Here is a 19,249-nt window from a genome sequence, read left to right as displayed (position 1 = left end):
GACGCTGCGGATTGGAGGGACATAAGGCACAATGCTGCACGAACCCTCCCAACTGTTTGATCTGTTCCAGCAAAGCTGCGAACAGCAAGCACCCCATGGGGGGTTCGAAGTGCCCGGCGTTTAAGCGTGTTGCAAAATCACAGTACAGGTAACGCAGCTAAACCTGAACCACTCAGTGATGCAGCCCAGCAACTGCTGTGTCAGACAGTTGCTGAATGGGGATGGATATCGCCATCATAGCAGATCCTTACCGGGTACCCGCCAGGAACGGTAATTGGGTCACCGATGGGTCTCAAATGGCAGCGATATGGACAACGGGGAAATACCCAGTTCAAGAGTTGGTGTCTTCGACACACGAGGACTTCGTCATTGCCAAAATCAACGGGGCCTTCTTCTGCAGCTGCTATGCGCCTCCTCGATGGTCGATCGGAGCAGTTCGGTAGAATGCTAGATTGTTTGACGGCTAACTTGATGGGGCGTAGGCCGGTGGTGATAGCGGGGGACTTCAACGCTTGGGCCGTGGAATGGGGAAGCCGATCCACGAATCAACGGGGGCAGATCCTGCTGGAATCACTGGCCATGTTGGATGTGGACTTGGCTAATGTCGGTACCAAAAGTACCTACAGCTGGAACGGCGCCGAGTCGATTATCGACGTTACGTTCTGGAGCCCTGGCCAAACGAGTAGTTCGAACTGGAGGGTAGATGATGGCTACACTCACAGCGACCACCTTTCCACGACCAGCATTCAGCGGACGGAAGAAGGGGCGAGGCCTAGTCCTCGTATGTGGAAGACATCATACTTCGACGACGAGGTGTTTAAGGAAGCGCTCCGCCGCGAGCACAATACTCTCGGTCTGAGTGGCGAGCAGCTGGTAACAGTACTCTCGCGTGCATGCGATGCCACCATGCCTAGGAAAGTCCACCCTAGGAATGGGAGACCACCGGCTTACTGGTGGACTCAAGCAATTGCGAACCTGCGCCGCGCCTGCCTACGGGCAAGGAGGCGGATGCAGCGAGCACGCACAGAAGAGGAGCGTGTTGAACGACGGGTGGCGTTCGTGGCTGCTAGAGCCGCTCTGAAGACTGAGATTAGATCAAGCAAAAAAGTCCGCACTTACCGCAGTGCGAATATTGAATCCGACCACTACCTCGTTGCAGTATGCCTGCGCTCAAAACTCTCGACGGTGTACAACACGCGTCGGAGTCGTCCGCCGCGGCTAAACATTGGGCGGCTACAAGACGGTAGACTAGCCCAAGACTACGCGCAGCAGCTGGAAGTGGCACCCCAACGGAAGAGCAGCTAGGCGCAGCATCTCTTGAATATGGCTGGAGAGATGTTCGATCCGCCATTGGAAGCACCGCAACCGCTGCACTAGGCACGGTGGCTCCGGATCAGAGAAACGACTGGTATGACGGCGAATATTAGCAGTTAGTTGAGGAGAAGAATGCAGCATGGGCGAGATTGCTGCAACACCGTAGAGTAGAGTGGGGCAAGAGTGCGCGTGGGGTAAGAGTACGTTTTCGATTTTTTTAAGCAATAAAAAAAGATAAACTAGCAGCACTGAATCAGTTTGACAGGTATTCTGGCCAACTATTATCATGTGTAATTGTAAACGATTTGAATAAACAACAAGGGAGATATGGAGTTTGATAACATTTTGGTCATTTTGCTAAAAATAATTGGATTTCCGCAACTAGTATTTCATTACCATATATACGTTCAATCAGGTGAACATTATACCATTTCGATAACCTATTGTATAGAGTATTTTATGGTACAGAACACCAATCCGGTTGGTTTTCCAAGAAGTCAAAACCATTACTGGAATCATTTTTGGGACTGTGGGGTAAAAGTACGCAGGCACCGGTGGGGCAAGAGTACGCATATGAATCTTCAAGTTATGATGTCAAACCCGTATCTCCGGCCGAAATAAGACTTCTTCCAAAGCGTAAAGATCCACAACTAAGAAAAAAGGGACAGAATTTGAAACTATCACAAGTTTTTAGGATAAGTTGAAGTAATTCGGTGTTAGAAAAGACTTAGCGAACAAAGCACTGAATCGAAATAATGAAATTGTATTAGGACTTGTTGTACACCTAAACATAGTACGAAAACACAATTTCATCTAAATGATAATATCATTTAATCAAAAGAAACATTCATAAATTACGCAACGTTTAGCTGGGAGGGTTGTGAGATGTGTGACGATCCATATAATTTTTAGAGGATTCATACAAATAGTGTAAGATAGGGGGGAGGGGTGATGAAATAGCCAAATTTTACGTTACGTGATTGGTGGACTTTCTTTAAGGAAAATGCCTTTGTATACGCCACGCGAAACCTGATATATATTTTTACCTCTGTAGTTTTTTGTATATACAAAAAACAATGGTTTTTCGTATGAAAGTGCACATTTTTAGGACCCGCTCCCCCTTTAAGAGTTACGTAATCTTTAAATATTCCTTAATATATGCTCATTAAACATGAGTCAAATCTTATTAACTCTTATTTGTGTTAATATATACTTAAAGCACATGATTGGATAAATGCGTACTCTTACCCCACCCGATGCGCACTCTTACCCCACCGGTGGGGTAAGAGTGCGTTTTCACTTGTCTTGCAATAAGGGTTCTACTAAAACGAATCTCAATAATTTCAATATTTTTTCCACTGGGTAACATAAAGGAAGAGTATATGAATCATCGCCACTGATTTGATATGCAGAAGCTTGCTTCATAAGGGCCACATGATCGATTGAAAACTAAGTGCGTACTCTTGCCCCACTCTACTCTACGAGGGCGAACGAGGCACGATACAAACGAGCGCGGAACAGACAAAACTCGATTTTCCGGAGGAAAAAGCGCCAGCAGGAAGATCGAGACCGTGAAGAGACGGAGGAACTGTACCGCGCTAATAACGCACGAAAGTTCTATGAGAAGTTGAACCGTTCACGTAAGGGCCACGTGCCACAGCCTGATATGTGTAAGGACATAAACGGGAACCTTCTTACAAACGAGCGTGAGGTGATCCAAAGGTGGCGGCAGCACTACGAAGAGCACCTGAATGGCGATATGGCAGACAATGGTGGCGGTATGGTAATGAACCTAGGAGCATGCGCGCCGGACATGCGACTTCCGGCTCCGAATCTCCAGAAATTCCAGGAGGAGATCGGCCGGCTGAAAAACAACAAAGCCCCTGGAGTTGACCAACTACCAGGAGAGCTGTTTAAACACGGTGGTGAGGCACTGGCTAGAGCGCTGCACTGGGTGATTACCAAGGTTTGGGAGGATGAGGTTCTGCCGCAGGAGTGGATGGAAGGTGTCGTGTCGGCGATAAGCTGGATTGTAGCAACTACCGCGCAATCACATTGCTGAACTCCGCCTACAAGGTACTCTCCCAAATTTTATGCCGCCGACTAACACCAATTGCAAAGGAGTTCGTGGGGCAGTACCAGGCGGGATTTATGGGTGAACGCTCTACCACAGACCAGGTGTTCGCCATACGTCAGGTATTGCAGAAATGCCGCGAATACAACGTGCCCACACATCATCTATTTATCGACTTCAAAGACGCATATGATACAATCGATCGGGACCAGCTATGGCAGCTAATGTACGAAAACGGATTTCCGGATAAACTGATACGGTTGATCAAGGCGACGATGGATCGGGTGATGTGCGTAGTTCGAGTTTCAGGGGCATTCTCGAGTCCATTCGAAACGCGTAGAGGGTTACGGCAAGGTGATGGTCTCTCGTGTCTGCTATTCAACATCGCTTTGGAGGGAGTAATACGAAGGGCAGGGTGGTACGAGTGGTACGATTTTCACGAAGTCCGTCCAGTTATTTGGTTTCGCCGACGACATTGATAGCATGGCACGTAACTTTGAGAGGATTGAGGAAGCCTACATCAGACTGAAAAGCGAAGCTAAACGGATTGGACTAGTCATCAACACGTCGAAGACGAAGTACATGATAGGAAGAGGCTCAAGGGAGGTCAATGTAAGCCATCCACCACGAGTTTGTATCGGTGGTGACGAAATCGAGGTGGTTGAAGAATTTGTGTACTTGGGCTCACTGGTGACCGCCGATAACGATACCAGCAGAGAAATTCGGAGGCGCATAGTGGCTGGAAATCGTACGTACCTTGGACTCCGTAAGACGCTCCGATCGAATAGAGTTCGCCGCCGTACCAAACTGACTATCTATAAAACGCTTATTAGACCGGTAGTTCTCTACGGACACGAGACCTGGACGATGCTCGTGGAGGACCAACGCGCACTGGAAGTTTTTTAAAGGAAAGTGTTGCGTACCATCTATGGTGGGGTGCAGATGGCGGATGGTACGTGGAGGAGGCGAATGAACCACGAGTTGCATCAGCTGTTGGGAGAACCATCCATTGTTCACACCGCGAAAATCGGAAGACTGCGGTGGGCCGGGCACGTAGCCAGAATGTCGGACAGTAATCCGGTGAAAATGGTTCTCGAGAACGATCCGACGGGAACAAGAAGGCGAGGTGCACAGCGGGCAAGGTGGATCGATCAGGTGGAGGACGATTTGCGGACCCTCCGCAGACTGCGTGGTTGGCGAAGAGCAGCCATGGACCGAGCTGAATGGAGAAGACTTTTATGTGCAGCACAGGCCACTCCGGCCTTAGTCTGATAAATAATAATACCGGTAACGGGGCTGCAAAATGGTGGGTTGACATCAAGGAAGGAGCGCCCAACAGAGCTCTGGTCCCCACAAGTCCCTATCTCACGCTTCCACGGGTCGTCCGATGACAAAAGACCGCCAGCTAAGGGTTGTGTACTTAGCTGGTAGTGCAGCCTGGGCACTGTTGTCCTTCTGACATCAGCTAGAGTGAGAAGGTACGCCTCGAGCGTCTGTTCACCAGGAGGTGCGGCTCAAACAGCGTCTGCCTGGTACCCAGCGGCTGATTAACGAAATGCTGTATCGCGTCAGCTATACCTAAGGTGGCAGCCCCATCATCGCGATGTAGGTAACGCGACCCCGGTAAGGTAGCTTACTGAAGCCTCTCAAATACCACGAAAAATGGAGATAGAAGAAAAAGAGAACGTTATTTTTGGCAACCGACCCGGCAACGAAATAAGGACTATGATTGGAAACTCGGTACCTGGAATGTCAGGACCCTAAATGAACCTGGACGAGTGAGCCTTCTGGCTCGTGAACTGCAGAAGGTTGAAGTGAACGTGGCTGCTATTCAAGAAGTCCGATGGCCTAGATCCGGAGAACGTGAATTCCGAGCCGTGGACCCCACGACCAATACTGCATTCAAGTATAACATCTATCACAGCGGCGGTGAAAAAGCAGAGCATGGAGTTGGTTTCGTAGTGATGGGCAAGCAGATGAAGCAAGTGATGCGGTGGAAACCCATTAGCGAACGAATCTGTGTGTTGAGGATACGGGGCAAATTCTTCAATTACAGCCTAATCAACGTTTACGCACCGACAAACGATAAATCCGACGACGTGAAGGACACGTTTTATGAATGTCTTGATAAAGCCTATGGAGAGTGCCCAAAGCATGACGTGAAAATTGTTATCGGAGACGCTAACGCTCAGGTCGGTAGAGAGGACTTTTTCCGTCCCATAATCGGTAGGGAGAGCCTTCACTCCGCCACCAATGACAACGGCCTACGGCTAGTAAATTTTGCTGCTGCCAGAGGGATGGCCATCAGTATCACCTACTTTGCACGAAAGAACATCCGAAAGCACACCTGGAGACACCCAAATGGTGAAACTTGCAACCAGATAGACCATGTTCTGGTGGATGGGCGCCATTTCTCGGATGTTATCGATGTGCGGACATTCAGAGGTCCGAACATTGACTCTGATCACTATCTCGTTGTCAGTAAAATTCGATCACGGTTGTCAACTGTATCGAACGAAAGATCACAGCGAACGATGCGTTACAATATTCAGCGATTGTCGGCGGAAGGAGTATCGGCTGAGTACCGCCAGAAGCTCGACGAACGGATAAGTGCAATCAACGTTAGCGACAACATCAACGATCTGTGGGAGTCGATCCATGGAGCGGTGAGTACAACAGCACGAGAAGTTGTAGGCACTGCACAGAGGCGACCCAGGACGGGTTGGTTCGATGTGGAGTGTCAGAGAGTGACAGACGAGAAGAACGTTGCCAGAAGCCGGATGTTGGTGTCAGGTACCCGAGCGAATAGAGATCGGTACAAGGAAGCAAGAGCAGCCGAAAAACGAACCCACCGCAGGAAGAAAAAAGAGTACGAAGAACAAGTGATTAGTGAGGCGCAGGAAAAAATGGAGCAGAACGATATGCGGAGGTTTTATGAGTCTGTCAATGGCGTGCGGAGAAAGACAGCGCCATCTCCCGTCATGTGCAACGACCAACAAGGGAATTTGCTGACAGATAAAACTGAAGTGGCTGCCAGGTGGAAGCAACACTTCGAGACTTTGTTGAATGGAGGAAGTGACGGTGCATCGGTGAACAGAATAAATATTAGCGACGATGGACAAGCTGTGGAGTCACCTACACTAGATGAGGTTAAAAAGCTGTGAAAGAGCTGAAAAACAATAAGGCTGCGGGGAAGGACCAGCTCCCGGCTGAACTTCTCAAACATGGCAGTGAGCAGCTTTATGAAGTCTTGCACCATATTATGTCGAAAATATGGGAAGACGAGGAAATGCCTGCTAGCTGGTTGGACGGCCTCATTTGCCCTCTCTTTAAGAAAGGGCACAGACTGGAGTGCGCCAATTACCGAGGAATTACCCTTTCTTAATTCGGCGTACAAAATTATGTCCCGTATTCTGTTCAACAGATTGAGACCGCTTGAAGAGTCCTTTGTCGGCGAATACCAAACATGTTTTCGTGAGGACCGATCAACGACGGATCAAATGTTTACCCTGAGACAAATCTTGATAAATTCCGGGAGTACAACTTGCAGACACATCATCTGTTAATTGATTTCAAGGCGGCGTACGATTCAGTAAAACGGAATTAATTATGGTTTTCCGGCGAAACTGATACGGCTGATTCGTATAACGTTGGACGGATCGAAATCAAGTGTAAGGGTTGCGGATGAAATATCGACGTCATTTGTTACCTTAGATGGATTGAAGCAGGGTGATGCACTCTCGAATCTACTGTTCAATATAGCGCTCGAGGGAGCGATTAAAAGAGCTGGTGTGCAAAGAAGCGGTACCATTATCACAAAATCGCATATGCTCCTGGGATTTGCGGACGATATCGATATTATCGGAATTGATCGCCGTGCCGTGGAAGAGGCTTTTGCGCCTCAGCGAGACAGACAGCGAGGATTGGACTCACGATCAATACCAGCAAAACGAAGTACATGGTCGCTGGCAATCAACGTGGGTTCATTAGTGGTGGTGGTAGCGAAATAGTGCTGGATGGTGAAAAATTTGAAGTGGTAGAAGAATTTGTGTATCTTGGAACATTAGTGACGTGCGATAATGATGTTACCCGCGAGGTGAAAAGGCGTATTGCAGCTGCAAATAGGGCTTATTACGGACTTCGTAACCAGCTTAAGTCCCGTAGTCTGCAAACGAAAACAAAACTCGCGCTGTATACTACTCTGATTCTTCCGGTGGCTTTATACGGCCATGAGACATGGACGTTAAAGGAGGCTGATCGGAGAGCTCTCGGAGTGTTTGAGCGTAAGGTGCTGCGGACAATACTCGGCGGTAAACAGGAGAACGGTATCTGGCGGCGTCGCATGAATCACGAATTGTACCAGGTGTATAAAGGGCTGGATATTATTAAGCTTATACAACACGGCAGACTACGGTGGGCTGGTCACGTTGTTCGTATGCCGGAAGAACGTCAAGCGAAGATAATATTTAGTAGAGAACCCGGAAGAGGCCACAGGCTTCGTGGAAGGCCGCGTACACGATGGCTTTTTGCAGTTGAAGAGGACCTGAGGGCGCTCAATGTTCAGGGCGACTGGAAGCGATTGGCCCAGGATCGAGTCCAGTGGAGAAGGATACTCCATTCGGCGTAGGTTCATCGAAGAGCTGTAGCCCATCAAGTATCAAGTATCAAGTAACGGGGCTCATTTTTAATTTGATCTTCTGGTTACTCTCTTTTCCAATTTGTTTTGATCCAGCGTTCTGTTCCATGATGTTCCATTTTTCTTTTCTCGATTCCACGTGCTAAATGACGTTAGAACTATTTTTCATTTGAAACTTCAGCTTGTTCTGCATTAGTTTTTATTGATTGCATACGAAGATCTAGAGATGTCGACAGCTCTGCAAAATTCCTCACATATCTTACAAATAGGCAAACAACAGAAGAATTTTCTGCAATCTATGAGGTCTGGTGTAGGCAACATGTTTGGTGTTCTCCAACGAACATTCACAGTATATATTGGAAGCATTTTAAACCACTAAACCTCTCTATGGCACTTCTTTGAGGTAAGATTCAAATTGCTTTCTCAATGAAAAATATTGCACGTTTCCTTTATTTTCCTTAGTAAAAAAGGGACACACAATTAAGGATTCGCCAGGGGCGTTAGAAGTTCACGTTACGGTGCTGGAAACCAATCATGCTTTATTTCTAGCGAATGGGCTTTGTTATGGTAATTCAGGATCAACAAGCCCCCCTATCCCTGATTTATTTCACATGATCACTTTTGTTGGTTGGTTTTAAAAATGTCAAACCGCATAGTGCAGTATTAAGTTATTGACATGTATTAAGAAGCGGTGTTGCAAAAAATGGTGAAGGTGATCATGATTGAAAGCAGTAAATAGGGGAACTGCTCCTGGAATTCATTTTATGGCTCCGATGTTCATCCCATCAAAAACAAAGCAATGGAAATCAATTTGAATTGTTTCTTATTTTTGTGTTTTATTCTCAGCAGTGAACACGCATGTTGACCAGAAGAAGCAACAAAATTGGTTCTGTATTTCTTTGTTTCGTTAAAAATATATGAGAGATTGAGATCGGGACAGTTGCCCTAGTTAGATTTAAACAATATTAGCACATTTATAGCTATTCTCCAGATGTACTCCAGATTATAGATTTTTTTTTCATTCATATGAACAAGTCTAGCATAGATGTTACTCCGAAATGGCAAATCAATCTTATCAATTCCATTCGTTTAGGTACATCAGTTGCTCTTCAAAACAGTATCGGACTACGTTATAAAAGCCATTTGAATCGTATTCAAATCAGTTTCCGATTGTCATTGGTCAGGACAGGTACGTAGATACTTATAGATACTTTTTTTAATCATTTTTTAAGGTGTGATAGTAAGCAAAAAGAAATGAAGCTTTTGAAAATAAAAATGTTAAAGCAGACATTTACTTATTCTTTTTCTGTTTTACACAATGCACTTGAATGTGAATTTGAATTTGTATACATAGAAAATGATCTCTACTCTGTGGACATGGATGGTTTTGCTGGCGATTACTCTCATGGTTCGAGCTCAGGAAGACCTGTACGAGCTGTCGATCATTCACGTCAACGACATCCATGCCCGTTTCGACGAGACCAGTGATTATGGCCCAACGTGCAACCCAGAGGATGGAGACACTTGCATGGGAGGCTATGCTCGCACGGTGGCGGTGGTAAAAACTTTATTCGCCAACCGAAACAATCCGCTTTATTTGAACGCTGGGGATAACTATCGGGGTTCTCTTTGGTACAACGTTCATCGATGGAACGTTACGGTGGAGCTTTTGAACATGCTGCCAGCTGATGCTATGACCATAGGCAATCATGAGTTCGTCCATGGAGTCGACGGAGTGGTTCCGTTTCTGGAGCACATCAATATACCGGTTTTGTTGGTTAACGTTGACAACAGGGATGAGCCGGAATTTAAAAAATACCAAAAGTCGTTGGTTATCGAACGGAATGGACGAAAAATTGGACTTATTGGAGTCATGTTGCAACCAAATAACGCTAATGTTGGAAACCTTATTTTCAATGATGTTACGGAAACTGTTCGGGAGGAATCAATTGTCCTAAAAAGACAAGGCGTGGATATAATTGTTGTGATTTCGCACTGCGGGTTTAATGTGGATAAAACTATCGCAGAATACGCTGGACCTGAAGTAGATATAATTGTCGGAGGGCATTCGCATACATTTTTGTACACAGGTGAAAATCCGAATATTCCAGACGTTCCGCAAGGTGAATATCCGACCATCGTAACGCAGGAAAGTGGCCACAAAGTGTTAATTGTGCAAGCTTCTGCATACACGAAGCTGGTTGGAGACATTGTGTTGTTTTTCGATGAGGCTGGAATCATTCAACGATGGGCAGGAAATCCAGTTTATTTAAGTGCCGATGTGTTACCAGGTGAGCATTGCATCTTTTTATTATCTTGTATTATCATCCTGACATTCATTCCTATCAGTTGATTCTTATCACTGGCGTGCACAGGGGGGGGCAAGGGGGGGCACTTGCCCCCCCTTCTATAAAAAAATAATTAAAAAAAATTACCCGAAGAGTGTATTGGGAATAATAAAATAGTTTAAGATATGTATAAAAAAAAAATAATTTAAAAAAAGGCTACGCAGCCTTGGACGAATTACGAAAAATGTATATTGTGCCACGTTCCGACACAGGGATTGTGTCTTCATCAGAGGAAATTACATGTTGGATATTAAGTCGTGTGATAGAAATGAGTGTCAAAGTTTACCAACGTGCGAACGTAGCAACAAGGTGCATGAAATGGTAAGATGAAACATGCTGCACCAAGATGGTGCATGGGATGGCAAAGTGGTGCACGGTTTGACCAGATGGTGCATGGTTCTGCACGGTGGCGCATGCTGCACCAAGATGGTGGATGGGGTGGCAAAGTGGTGCACGGTTTGATCAGATGGTGCATGGTTCTGCACGGTGCCGCATGCTGCACCAAGATGATGGATGGGATGGCAAAGTGGTGCACGGTTTGATCAGATGGTGCATGGTTCTGCACGGTGCCGCATGCTGCACCAAGATGGTGGATGGGGTGGCAAAGTGGTGCACGGTTTGACCAGATGGTGCATGGTTCTGCACGGTGGCGCATGCTGCACCAAGATGGTGCATGGGATGGCAAAGTGGTGCACGGTTTGATCAGATGGTGCATGGTTCTGCACGGTGCCGCCTGCTGCACCAAGATGGTGGATGGGGTGGCAAAGTGGTGCACGGTTTGATCAGATGGTGCATGGTTCTGCACGGTGGCGCATGCTGCACCGAGATGGTGGATGGGGTGGCAAAGTGGTGCACGGTTTGACCAGATGGTGCATGGTTCTGCACGGTGGCGCATGCTGCACCGAGATGGTGGATGGGGTGGCAAAGTGGTGCACGGTTTGATCAGATGGTGCATGGTTCTGCACGGTGGCGCATGCTGCACCGAGATGGTGGATGGGGTGGCAAAGTGGTGCACGGTTTGACCAGATGGTGCATGGTTCTGCACGGTGCCGCATGCTGCACCAAGATGGTGGATGGGGTGGCAAAGTGGTGCACGGTTTGACCAGATGGTGCATGGTTCTGCACGGTGGCGCATGCTGCACCGAGATGGTGGATGGGGTGGCAAAGTGGTGCACGGTTTGACCAGATGGTGCATGGTTCTGCACGGTGGCGCATGCTGCACCGAGATGGTGGATGGGGTGGCAAAGTGGTGCACGGTTTGATCAGATGGTGCATGGTTCTGCACGGTGCCGCCTGCTGCACCAAGATGGTGGATGGGGTGGCAAAGTGGTGCACGGTTTGACCAGATGGTGCATGGTTCTGCACGGTGGCGCATGCTGCACCAAGATGGTGCATGGGATGGCAAAGTGGTGCACGGTTTGACCAGATGGTGCATGGTTCTGCACGGTGCCGCCTGCTGCACCAAGATGGTGGATGGGGTGGCAAAGTGGTGCACGGTTTGACCAGATGGTGCATGGTTCTGCACGGTGCCGCCTGCTGCACCAAGATGGTGGATGGGGTGGCAAAGTGGTGCACGGTTTGACCAGATGGTGCATGGTTCTGCACGGTGGCGCATGCTGCACCGAGATGGTGGATGGGGTGGCAAAGTGGTGCACGGTTTGACCAGATGGTGCATGGTTCTGCACGGTGCCGCCTGCTGCACCAAGATGGTGGATGGGGTGGCAAAGTGGTGCACGGTTTGATCAGATGGTGCATGGTTCTGCACGGTGCCGCATGCTGCACCAAGATGGTGGATGGGGTGGCAAAGTGGTGCACGGTTTGACCAGATGGTGCATGGTTCTGCACAGCGGCGCATGCTGCACCGAGATGGTGGATGGGGTGGCAAAAGTGGTGCACGGTTTGATCAGATGGTGCATGGTTCTGCACGGTGCCGCCTACTGCACCAAGATGGTGGATGGGGTGGCAACGGGGTGCACGGTTTATACAGATGGTGCATGGTTCTGCACGGTGCCGCATGCTGCACCAAGATGGTGGATGGGGTGGCAAAGTGGTGCACGGTTTGATCAGATGGTGCATGTTCTGCACGGTGCCGCTTGCTGCACCAAGATGATGCGTAGGGTGGCAAAGTGGTGCACGGTTTGATCAGATGGTGCATGTTCTGCACGGTGCCGCATGCTGCACCAAGATGATGCATAGGGTGGCAAAGTGGTGCACGGTTTGACCAGATGGTGCATGGTTCTGCACGGTGGCGCAGGCTGCACCAAGATGGTGGATGGGATGGCAAAGTGGTGCACGGTTTGATCAGATGGTGCATGGTTCTGCACGGTGCCGCATGCTGCACCAAGATGGTGGATGGGGTGGCAAAGTGGTGCACGGTTTGATCAGATGGTGCATGGTTCTGCACGGTGCCGCATGCTGCACCAAGATGGTGCATGGGATGGCAAAGTGGTGCACGGTTTGACCAGATGGTGCATGGTTCTGCACGGTGCAGCATGCTGCACCAAGATGGTGGATGGGGTGGCAAAGTGGTGCACGGTTTGATCAGATGGTGCATGGTTCTGCACGGTGCCGCATGCTGCACCAAGATGGTGGATGGGGTGGCAAAGTGGTGCACGGTTTGATCAGATGGTGCATGGTTCTGCACGGTGCCGCATGCTGCACCAAGATGGTGGATGGGGTGGCAAAGTGGTGCACGGTTTGACCAGATGGTGCATGGTTCTGCACGGTGGCGCATGCTGCACCGAGATGGTGGATGGGGTGGCAAAGTGGTGCACGGTTTGATCAGATGGTGCATGGTTCTGCACGGTGCCGCCTGCTGCACCAAGATGGTGGATGGGGTGGCAAAGTGGTGCACGGTTTGATCAGATGGTGCATGGTTCTGCACGGTGCCGCATGCTGCACCAAGATGGTGGATGGGGTGGCAAAGTGGTGCACGGTTTGACCAGATGGTGCATGGTTCTGCACGGTGGCGCATGCTGCACCGAGATGGTGGATGGGGTGGCAAAGTGGTGCACGGTTTGATCAGATGGTGCATGGTTCTGCACGGTGCCGCATGCTGCACCAAGATGGTGGATGGGGTGGCAAAGTGGTGCACGGTTTGATCAGATGGTGCATGGTTCTGCACGGTGCCGCATGCTGCACCAAGATGATGCATAGGGTGGCAAAGTGGTGCACGGTTTGATCAGATGGTGCATGGTTCTGCACGGTGCCGCATGCTGCACCAAGATGATGCATAGGGTGGCAAAGTGGTGCACGGTTTGACCAGATGGTGCATGGTTCTGCACGGTGGCGCAGGCTGCACCAAGATGGTGGATGGGATGGCAGAGTGGTGCACGGTTTGATCAGATGGTGCACGGTGCCGCATGCTGCACCAAGATGGTGCATGGGGTGGCAAAGTGGTGCACGGTTTGACCAGATGGTGCATGGTTCTGCACGGTGCCGCATGCTGCACCAAGATGGTGGATGGGGTGGCAAAGTGGTGCACGGTTTGATCAGATGGTGCATGGTTCTGCACGGTGCCGCATGCTGCACCAAGATGGTGGATGGGGTGGCAAAGTGGTGCACGGTTTGATCAGATGGTGCATGGTTCTGCACGGTGCCGCATGCTGCACCAAGATGGTGCATGGGATGGCAAAGTGGTGCACGGTTTGACCAGATGGTGCATGGTTCTGCACGGTGCCGCATGCTGCACCAAGATGGTGGATGGGGTGGCAAAGTGGTGCACGGTTTGATCAGATGGTGCATGGTTCTGCACGGTGCCGCATGCTGCACCAAGATGGTGGATGGGATGGCAAAGTGGTGCACGGTTTGACCAGATGGTGCATGGTTCTGCACGGTGCCGCATGCTGCACCAAGATGATGCATAGGGTGGCAAAGTGGTGCACGGTTTGACCAGATGGTGCATGGTTCTGCACGGTGCCGCCTGCTGCACCAAGATGGTGGATGGGGTGGCAAAGTGGTGCACGGTTTCATCAGATGGTGCATGGTTCTGCACGGTGGCGCATGCGGTAGCAAGGTGGTGCATGGGATGGCAAAGTGGTGCATGGTTCTGCACGGTGGCGCATGCTGCACCAAGATGGTGCATGGGATGGCAAAGTGGTGCACGGTTTGATCAGATGGTGCATGGTTCTGCACGGTGGCGCCTGCTGCACCAAGATGGTGGATGGGGTGGCAAAGTGGTGCACGGTTTGATCAGATGGTGCATGGTTCTGCACGGTGCCGCATGCTGCACCAAGATGGTGCATGGGATGGCAAAGTGGTGCACGGTTTGATCAGATGGTGCATGGTTCTGCACGGTGCCGCATGCTGCACCAAGATGGTGCATGGGATGGCAAAGTGGTGCACGGTTTGATCAGATGGTGCATGGTTCTGCACGGTGCCGCATGCTGCACCAAGATGGTGGATGGGGTGGCAAAGTGGTGCACGGTTTGACCAGATGGTGCATGGTTCTGCAGGGTGGCGCATGCTGCACCAAGATGGTGGATGGGGTGGCAAAGTGATGCATGGTTCTGCACGGTGGCGTATGCAGCACCAAGATGGTAGATGGGATGGCAAAGTGGTGCACGGTTTGACCAGATGGTGCATGGTTCTGCACGGTGCCGCATGCTGCACCAAGATGATGCATAGGGTGGCAAAGTGGTGCACGGTTTGATCAGATGGTGCATGGTTCTGCACGGTGCCGCATGCTGCACCAAGATGGTGGATGGGGTGGCAAAGTGGTGCACGGTTTGATCAGATGGTGCATGGTTCTGCACGGTGCCGCATGCTGCACCAAGATGGTGCATGGGATGGCAAAGTGGTGCACGGTTTGACCAGATGGTGCATGGTTCTGCACGGTGCCGCATGCTGCACCAAGATGGTGGATGGGGTGGCAAAGTGGTGCACGGTTTGATCAGATGGTGCATGGTTCTGCACGGTGCCGCATGCTGCACCAAGATGGTGGATGGGATGGCAAAGTGGTGCACGGTTTGACCAGATGGTGCATGGTTCTGCACGGTGCCGCCTGCTGCACCAAGATGGTGGATGGGGTGGCAAAGTGGTGCACGGTTTGACCAGATGGTGCATGGTTCTGCACCAAGATGGTGGATGGGGTGGCAAAGTGGTGCATGGTTCTGCACGGTGGCGCATGCTGCACCAAGATGGTGGATGGGATGGCAAAGTGGTGCACGGTTTGATCAGATGGTGCATGGTTCTGCACGGTGCCGCCTGCTGCACCAAGATGGTGGATGGGGTGGCAAAGTGGTGCACGGTTTGACCAGATGGTGCATGGTTCTGCACGGTGCCGCCTGCTGCACCAAGATGGTGGATGGGGTGGCAAAGTGGTGCACGGTTTGACCAGATGGTGCATGGTTCTGCACGGTGGCGCATGCTGCACCGAGATGGTGGATGGGGTGGCAAAGTGGTGCACGGTTTGATCAGATGGTGCATGGTTCTGCACGGTGCCGCCTGCTGCACCAAGATGGTGGATGGGGTGGCAAAGTGGTGCACGGTTTGATCAGATGGTGCATGGTTCTGCACGGTGCCGCATGCTGCACCAAGATGGTGGATGGGGTGGCAAAGTGGTGCACGGTTTGACCAGATGGTGCATGGTTCTGCACGGTGGCGCATGCTGCACCGAGATGGTGGATGGGGTGGCAAAGTGGTGCACGGTTTGATCAGATGGTGCATGGTTCTGCACGGTGCCGCATGCTGCACCAAGATGGTGGATGGGGTGGCAAAGTGGTGCACGGTTTAATCAGATGGTGCATGGTTCTGCACGGTGCCGCATGCTGCACCAAGATGATGCATAGGGTGGCAAAGTGGTGCACGGTTTGATCAGATGGTGCATGGTTCTGCACGGTGCCGCATGCTGCACCAAGATGGTGGATGGGGTGGCAAAGTGGTGCACGGTTTGATCAGATGGTGCATGGTTCTGCACGGTGCCGCCTGCTGCACCAAGATGGTGGATGGGATGGCAAAGTGGTGCACGGTTTGACCAGATGGTGCATGGTTCTGCACGGTGCCGCATGCTGCACCAAGATGATGCATAGGGTGGCAAAGTGGTGCACGGTTTGATCAGATGGTGCATGGTTCTGCACGGTGCCGCATGCTACACCAAGACGGTGGATGGGGTGGCAAAGTGGTGCACGGTTTGACCAGATGGTGCATGGTTCTGCACGGTGCCGCATGCTGCACCAATATGGTGCATGGGATGGCAAAGTGGTGCACGGTTTGACCAGATGGTGCATGGTTCTGCAGGGTGGCGCATGCTGCACCAAAATGGTGGATGGGATGGCAAAGTGGTGCACGGTTTGACCAGATGGTGCATGGTTCTGCACGGTGCCGCATGCTGCACCAAGATGGTGGATGGGGTGGCAAAGTGGTGCACGGTTTGACCAGATGGTGCATGGTTCTGCACGGTGGCGCATGCTGCACCGAGATGGTGGATGGGGTGGCAAAGTGGTGCACGGTTTGATCAGATGGTGCATGGTTCTGCACGGTGGCGCCTACTGCACCAAGATGGTGGATGGGGTGGCAAAGTGGTGCACGGTTTGATCAGATGGTGCATGGTTCTGCACGGTGCCGCATGCTGCACCAAGATGATGCATAGGGTGGCAAAGTGGTGCACGGTTTAATCAGATGGTGCATGGTTCTGCACGGTGCCGCATGCTGCACCAAGATGATGCATAGGGTGGCAAAGTGGTGCACGGTTTGACCAGATGGTGCATGGTTCTGCACGGTGGCGCAGGCTGCACCAAGATGGTGGATGGGATGGCAAAGTGGTGCACGGTTTGATCAGATGGTGCATGGTTCTGCACGGTGCCGCATGCTGCACCAAGATGATGCATAGGGTGGCAAAGTGGTGCACGGTTTGATCAGATGGTGCATGGTTCTGCACGGTGCCGCATGCTGCACCAAGATGATGCATAGGGTGGCAAAGTGGTGCACGGTTTGACCAGATGGTGCATGGTTCTGCACGGTGGCGCATGCTGCACCGAGATGGTGGATGGGGTGGCAAAGTGGTGCACGGTTTGATCAGATGGTGCATGGTTCTGCACGGTGCCGCCTACTGCACCAAGATGGTGGATGGGGTGGCAAAGTGGTGCACGGTTTGATCAGATGGTGCATGGTTCTGCACGGTGCCGCATGCTGCACCAAGATGATGCATAGGGTGGCAAAGTGGTGCACGGTTTGATCAGATGGTGCATGGTTCTGCACGGTGCCGCATGCTGCACCAAGATGGTGGATGGGGTGGCAAAGTGGTGCACGGTTTGATCAGATGGTGCATGGTTCTGCACGGTGCCGCCTGCTGCACCAAGATGGTGGATGGGGTGGCAAAGTGGTGCACGGTTTGACCAGATGGTGCATGGTTCTGCACGGTGCCGCATGCTGCACCAAGATGATGCATAGGGTGGCAAAGTGGTGCACGGTTTGATCAGATGGTGCATGGTTCTGCACGGTGCCGCATGCTGCACCAAGATGGTGCATGGGTGCATGTTCTGCACGGTGCCGCATGCTGCACCAAGATGGTGCATGGGATGGCAAAGTGGTGCACGGTTTGACCAGATGGTGCATGGTTCTGCACGGTGCCGCATGCTGCACCAAGATGGTGCATGGGATGGCAAAGTGGTGCACGGTTTGACCAGATGGTGCATGGTTCTGCAGGGTGGCGCATGCTGCACCAAAATGGTGGATGGGATGGCAAAGTGGTGCACGGTTTGACCAGATGGTGCATGGTTCTGCACGGTGCCGCATGCTGCACCAAGATGGTGGATGGGGTGGCAAAGTGGTGCACGGTTTGATCAGATGGTGCATGGTTCTGCACGGTGCCGCATGCTGCACCAAGATGATGCATAGGGTGGCAAAGTGGTGCACGGTTTGACCAGATGGTGCATGGTTCTGCACGGTGGCGCATGCTGCACCAAGATGGTGGATGGGATGGCAAAGTGGTGCACGGTTTGACCAGATGGTGCATGGTTCTGCACGGTGCCGCATGCTGCACCGAGATGGTGGATGGGGTGGCAAAGTGGTGCACGGTTTGACCAGATGGTGCATGGTTCTGCACGGTGCCGCCTGCTGCACCAGGATGGTGCATGGGATGGCAAAGTGGTGCACGGTTTGACCAGATGGTGCATGGTTCTGCACGGTGCCGCATGCTGCACCAATATGGTGCATGGGATGGCAAAGTGGTGCACGGTTTGACCAGATGGTGCATGGTTCTGCACGGTGGCGCATGCTGCACCAAAATGGTGGATGGGATGGCAAAGTGGTGCACGGTTTGATCAGATGGTGCATGGTTCTGCACGTGCCGCATGCTGCACCAAGATGGTGGATGGGGTGGCAAAGTGGTGCACGGTATGACCAGATGGTGCATGGTTCTGCACGTGCCGCATGCTGCACCAAGATGGTGGATGGGGTGGCAAAGTGGTGCACGGTATGACCAGATGGTGCATGGTTCTGCACGGTGGCGCATGCTGCACCAAGATGGTGGATGGGATGGCAAAGTGGTGCACGGTTTGACCAGATGGTGCATGGTTCTGCACGGTGCCGCATGCTGCACCAAGATGGTGGATGGGGTGGCAAAGTGGTGCACGGTTTGACCAGATGGTGCATGGTTCTGCACGGTGGCGTATGCAGCACCAAGATGGTGGATGGGATGGCAAAGTGGTGCACGGTTTGACCAGATGGTGCATGGTTCTGCACGGTGGCGTATGCAGCACCGAGATGGTGGATGGGATGGCAAAGTGGTGCACGGCTTTCCTGGGTGGTGCAAGAAATAGTCAAATAGCACCAAGATGGTTCATGGGTGAGAAAGTGGCGCATGGCTTGACCGGTGATTTATTTTATTGTTTTCAACTAAAATTCGTTCATTCCCAAAATACAATAGATGTGCCGGTG

At 51.2% G+C, this 19,249-nt stretch overlaps 2 protein-coding genes across 2 annotated transcripts in view; both read left to right on the top strand.

Annotated features, from left to right (window-relative positions):
* LOC134209982 (apyrase-like) overlaps positions 1 to 19,249 on the top strand; it is a 73,695-nt gene that overhangs the window by 10,439 nt on the left and 44,007 nt on the right. The window lies entirely within an intron of this gene.
* The window catches only part of LOC134209985 (apyrase-like), a 42,590-nt gene continuing 32,443 nt past the window's right edge, over positions 9,103 to 19,249 (top strand). Inside the window, exons 1-2 of the mRNA XM_062686004.1 lie at positions 9,103 to 9,213; positions 9,379 to 10,315. Of these exons, the coding sequence (XP_062541988.1) occupies positions 9,382 to 10,315 (934 nt within the window). The 5' untranslated portion in view covers positions 9,103 to 9,213; positions 9,379 to 9,381. The remainder of the gene's footprint in view (positions 9,214 to 9,378; positions 10,316 to 19,249) is intronic.

The sequence above is a fragment of the Armigeres subalbatus genome, chromosome 2, assembly GCF_024139115.2.
Source record: "Armigeres subalbatus isolate Guangzhou_Male chromosome 2, GZ_Asu_2, whole genome shotgun sequence".
NCBI lineage: Eukaryota > Metazoa > Arthropoda > Insecta > Diptera > Culicidae > Armigeres > Armigeres subalbatus.
The sequence above is the reverse complement of the archived record's forward strand: the minus strand, read 5'-3'. Positions and strand labels throughout refer to the sequence as shown.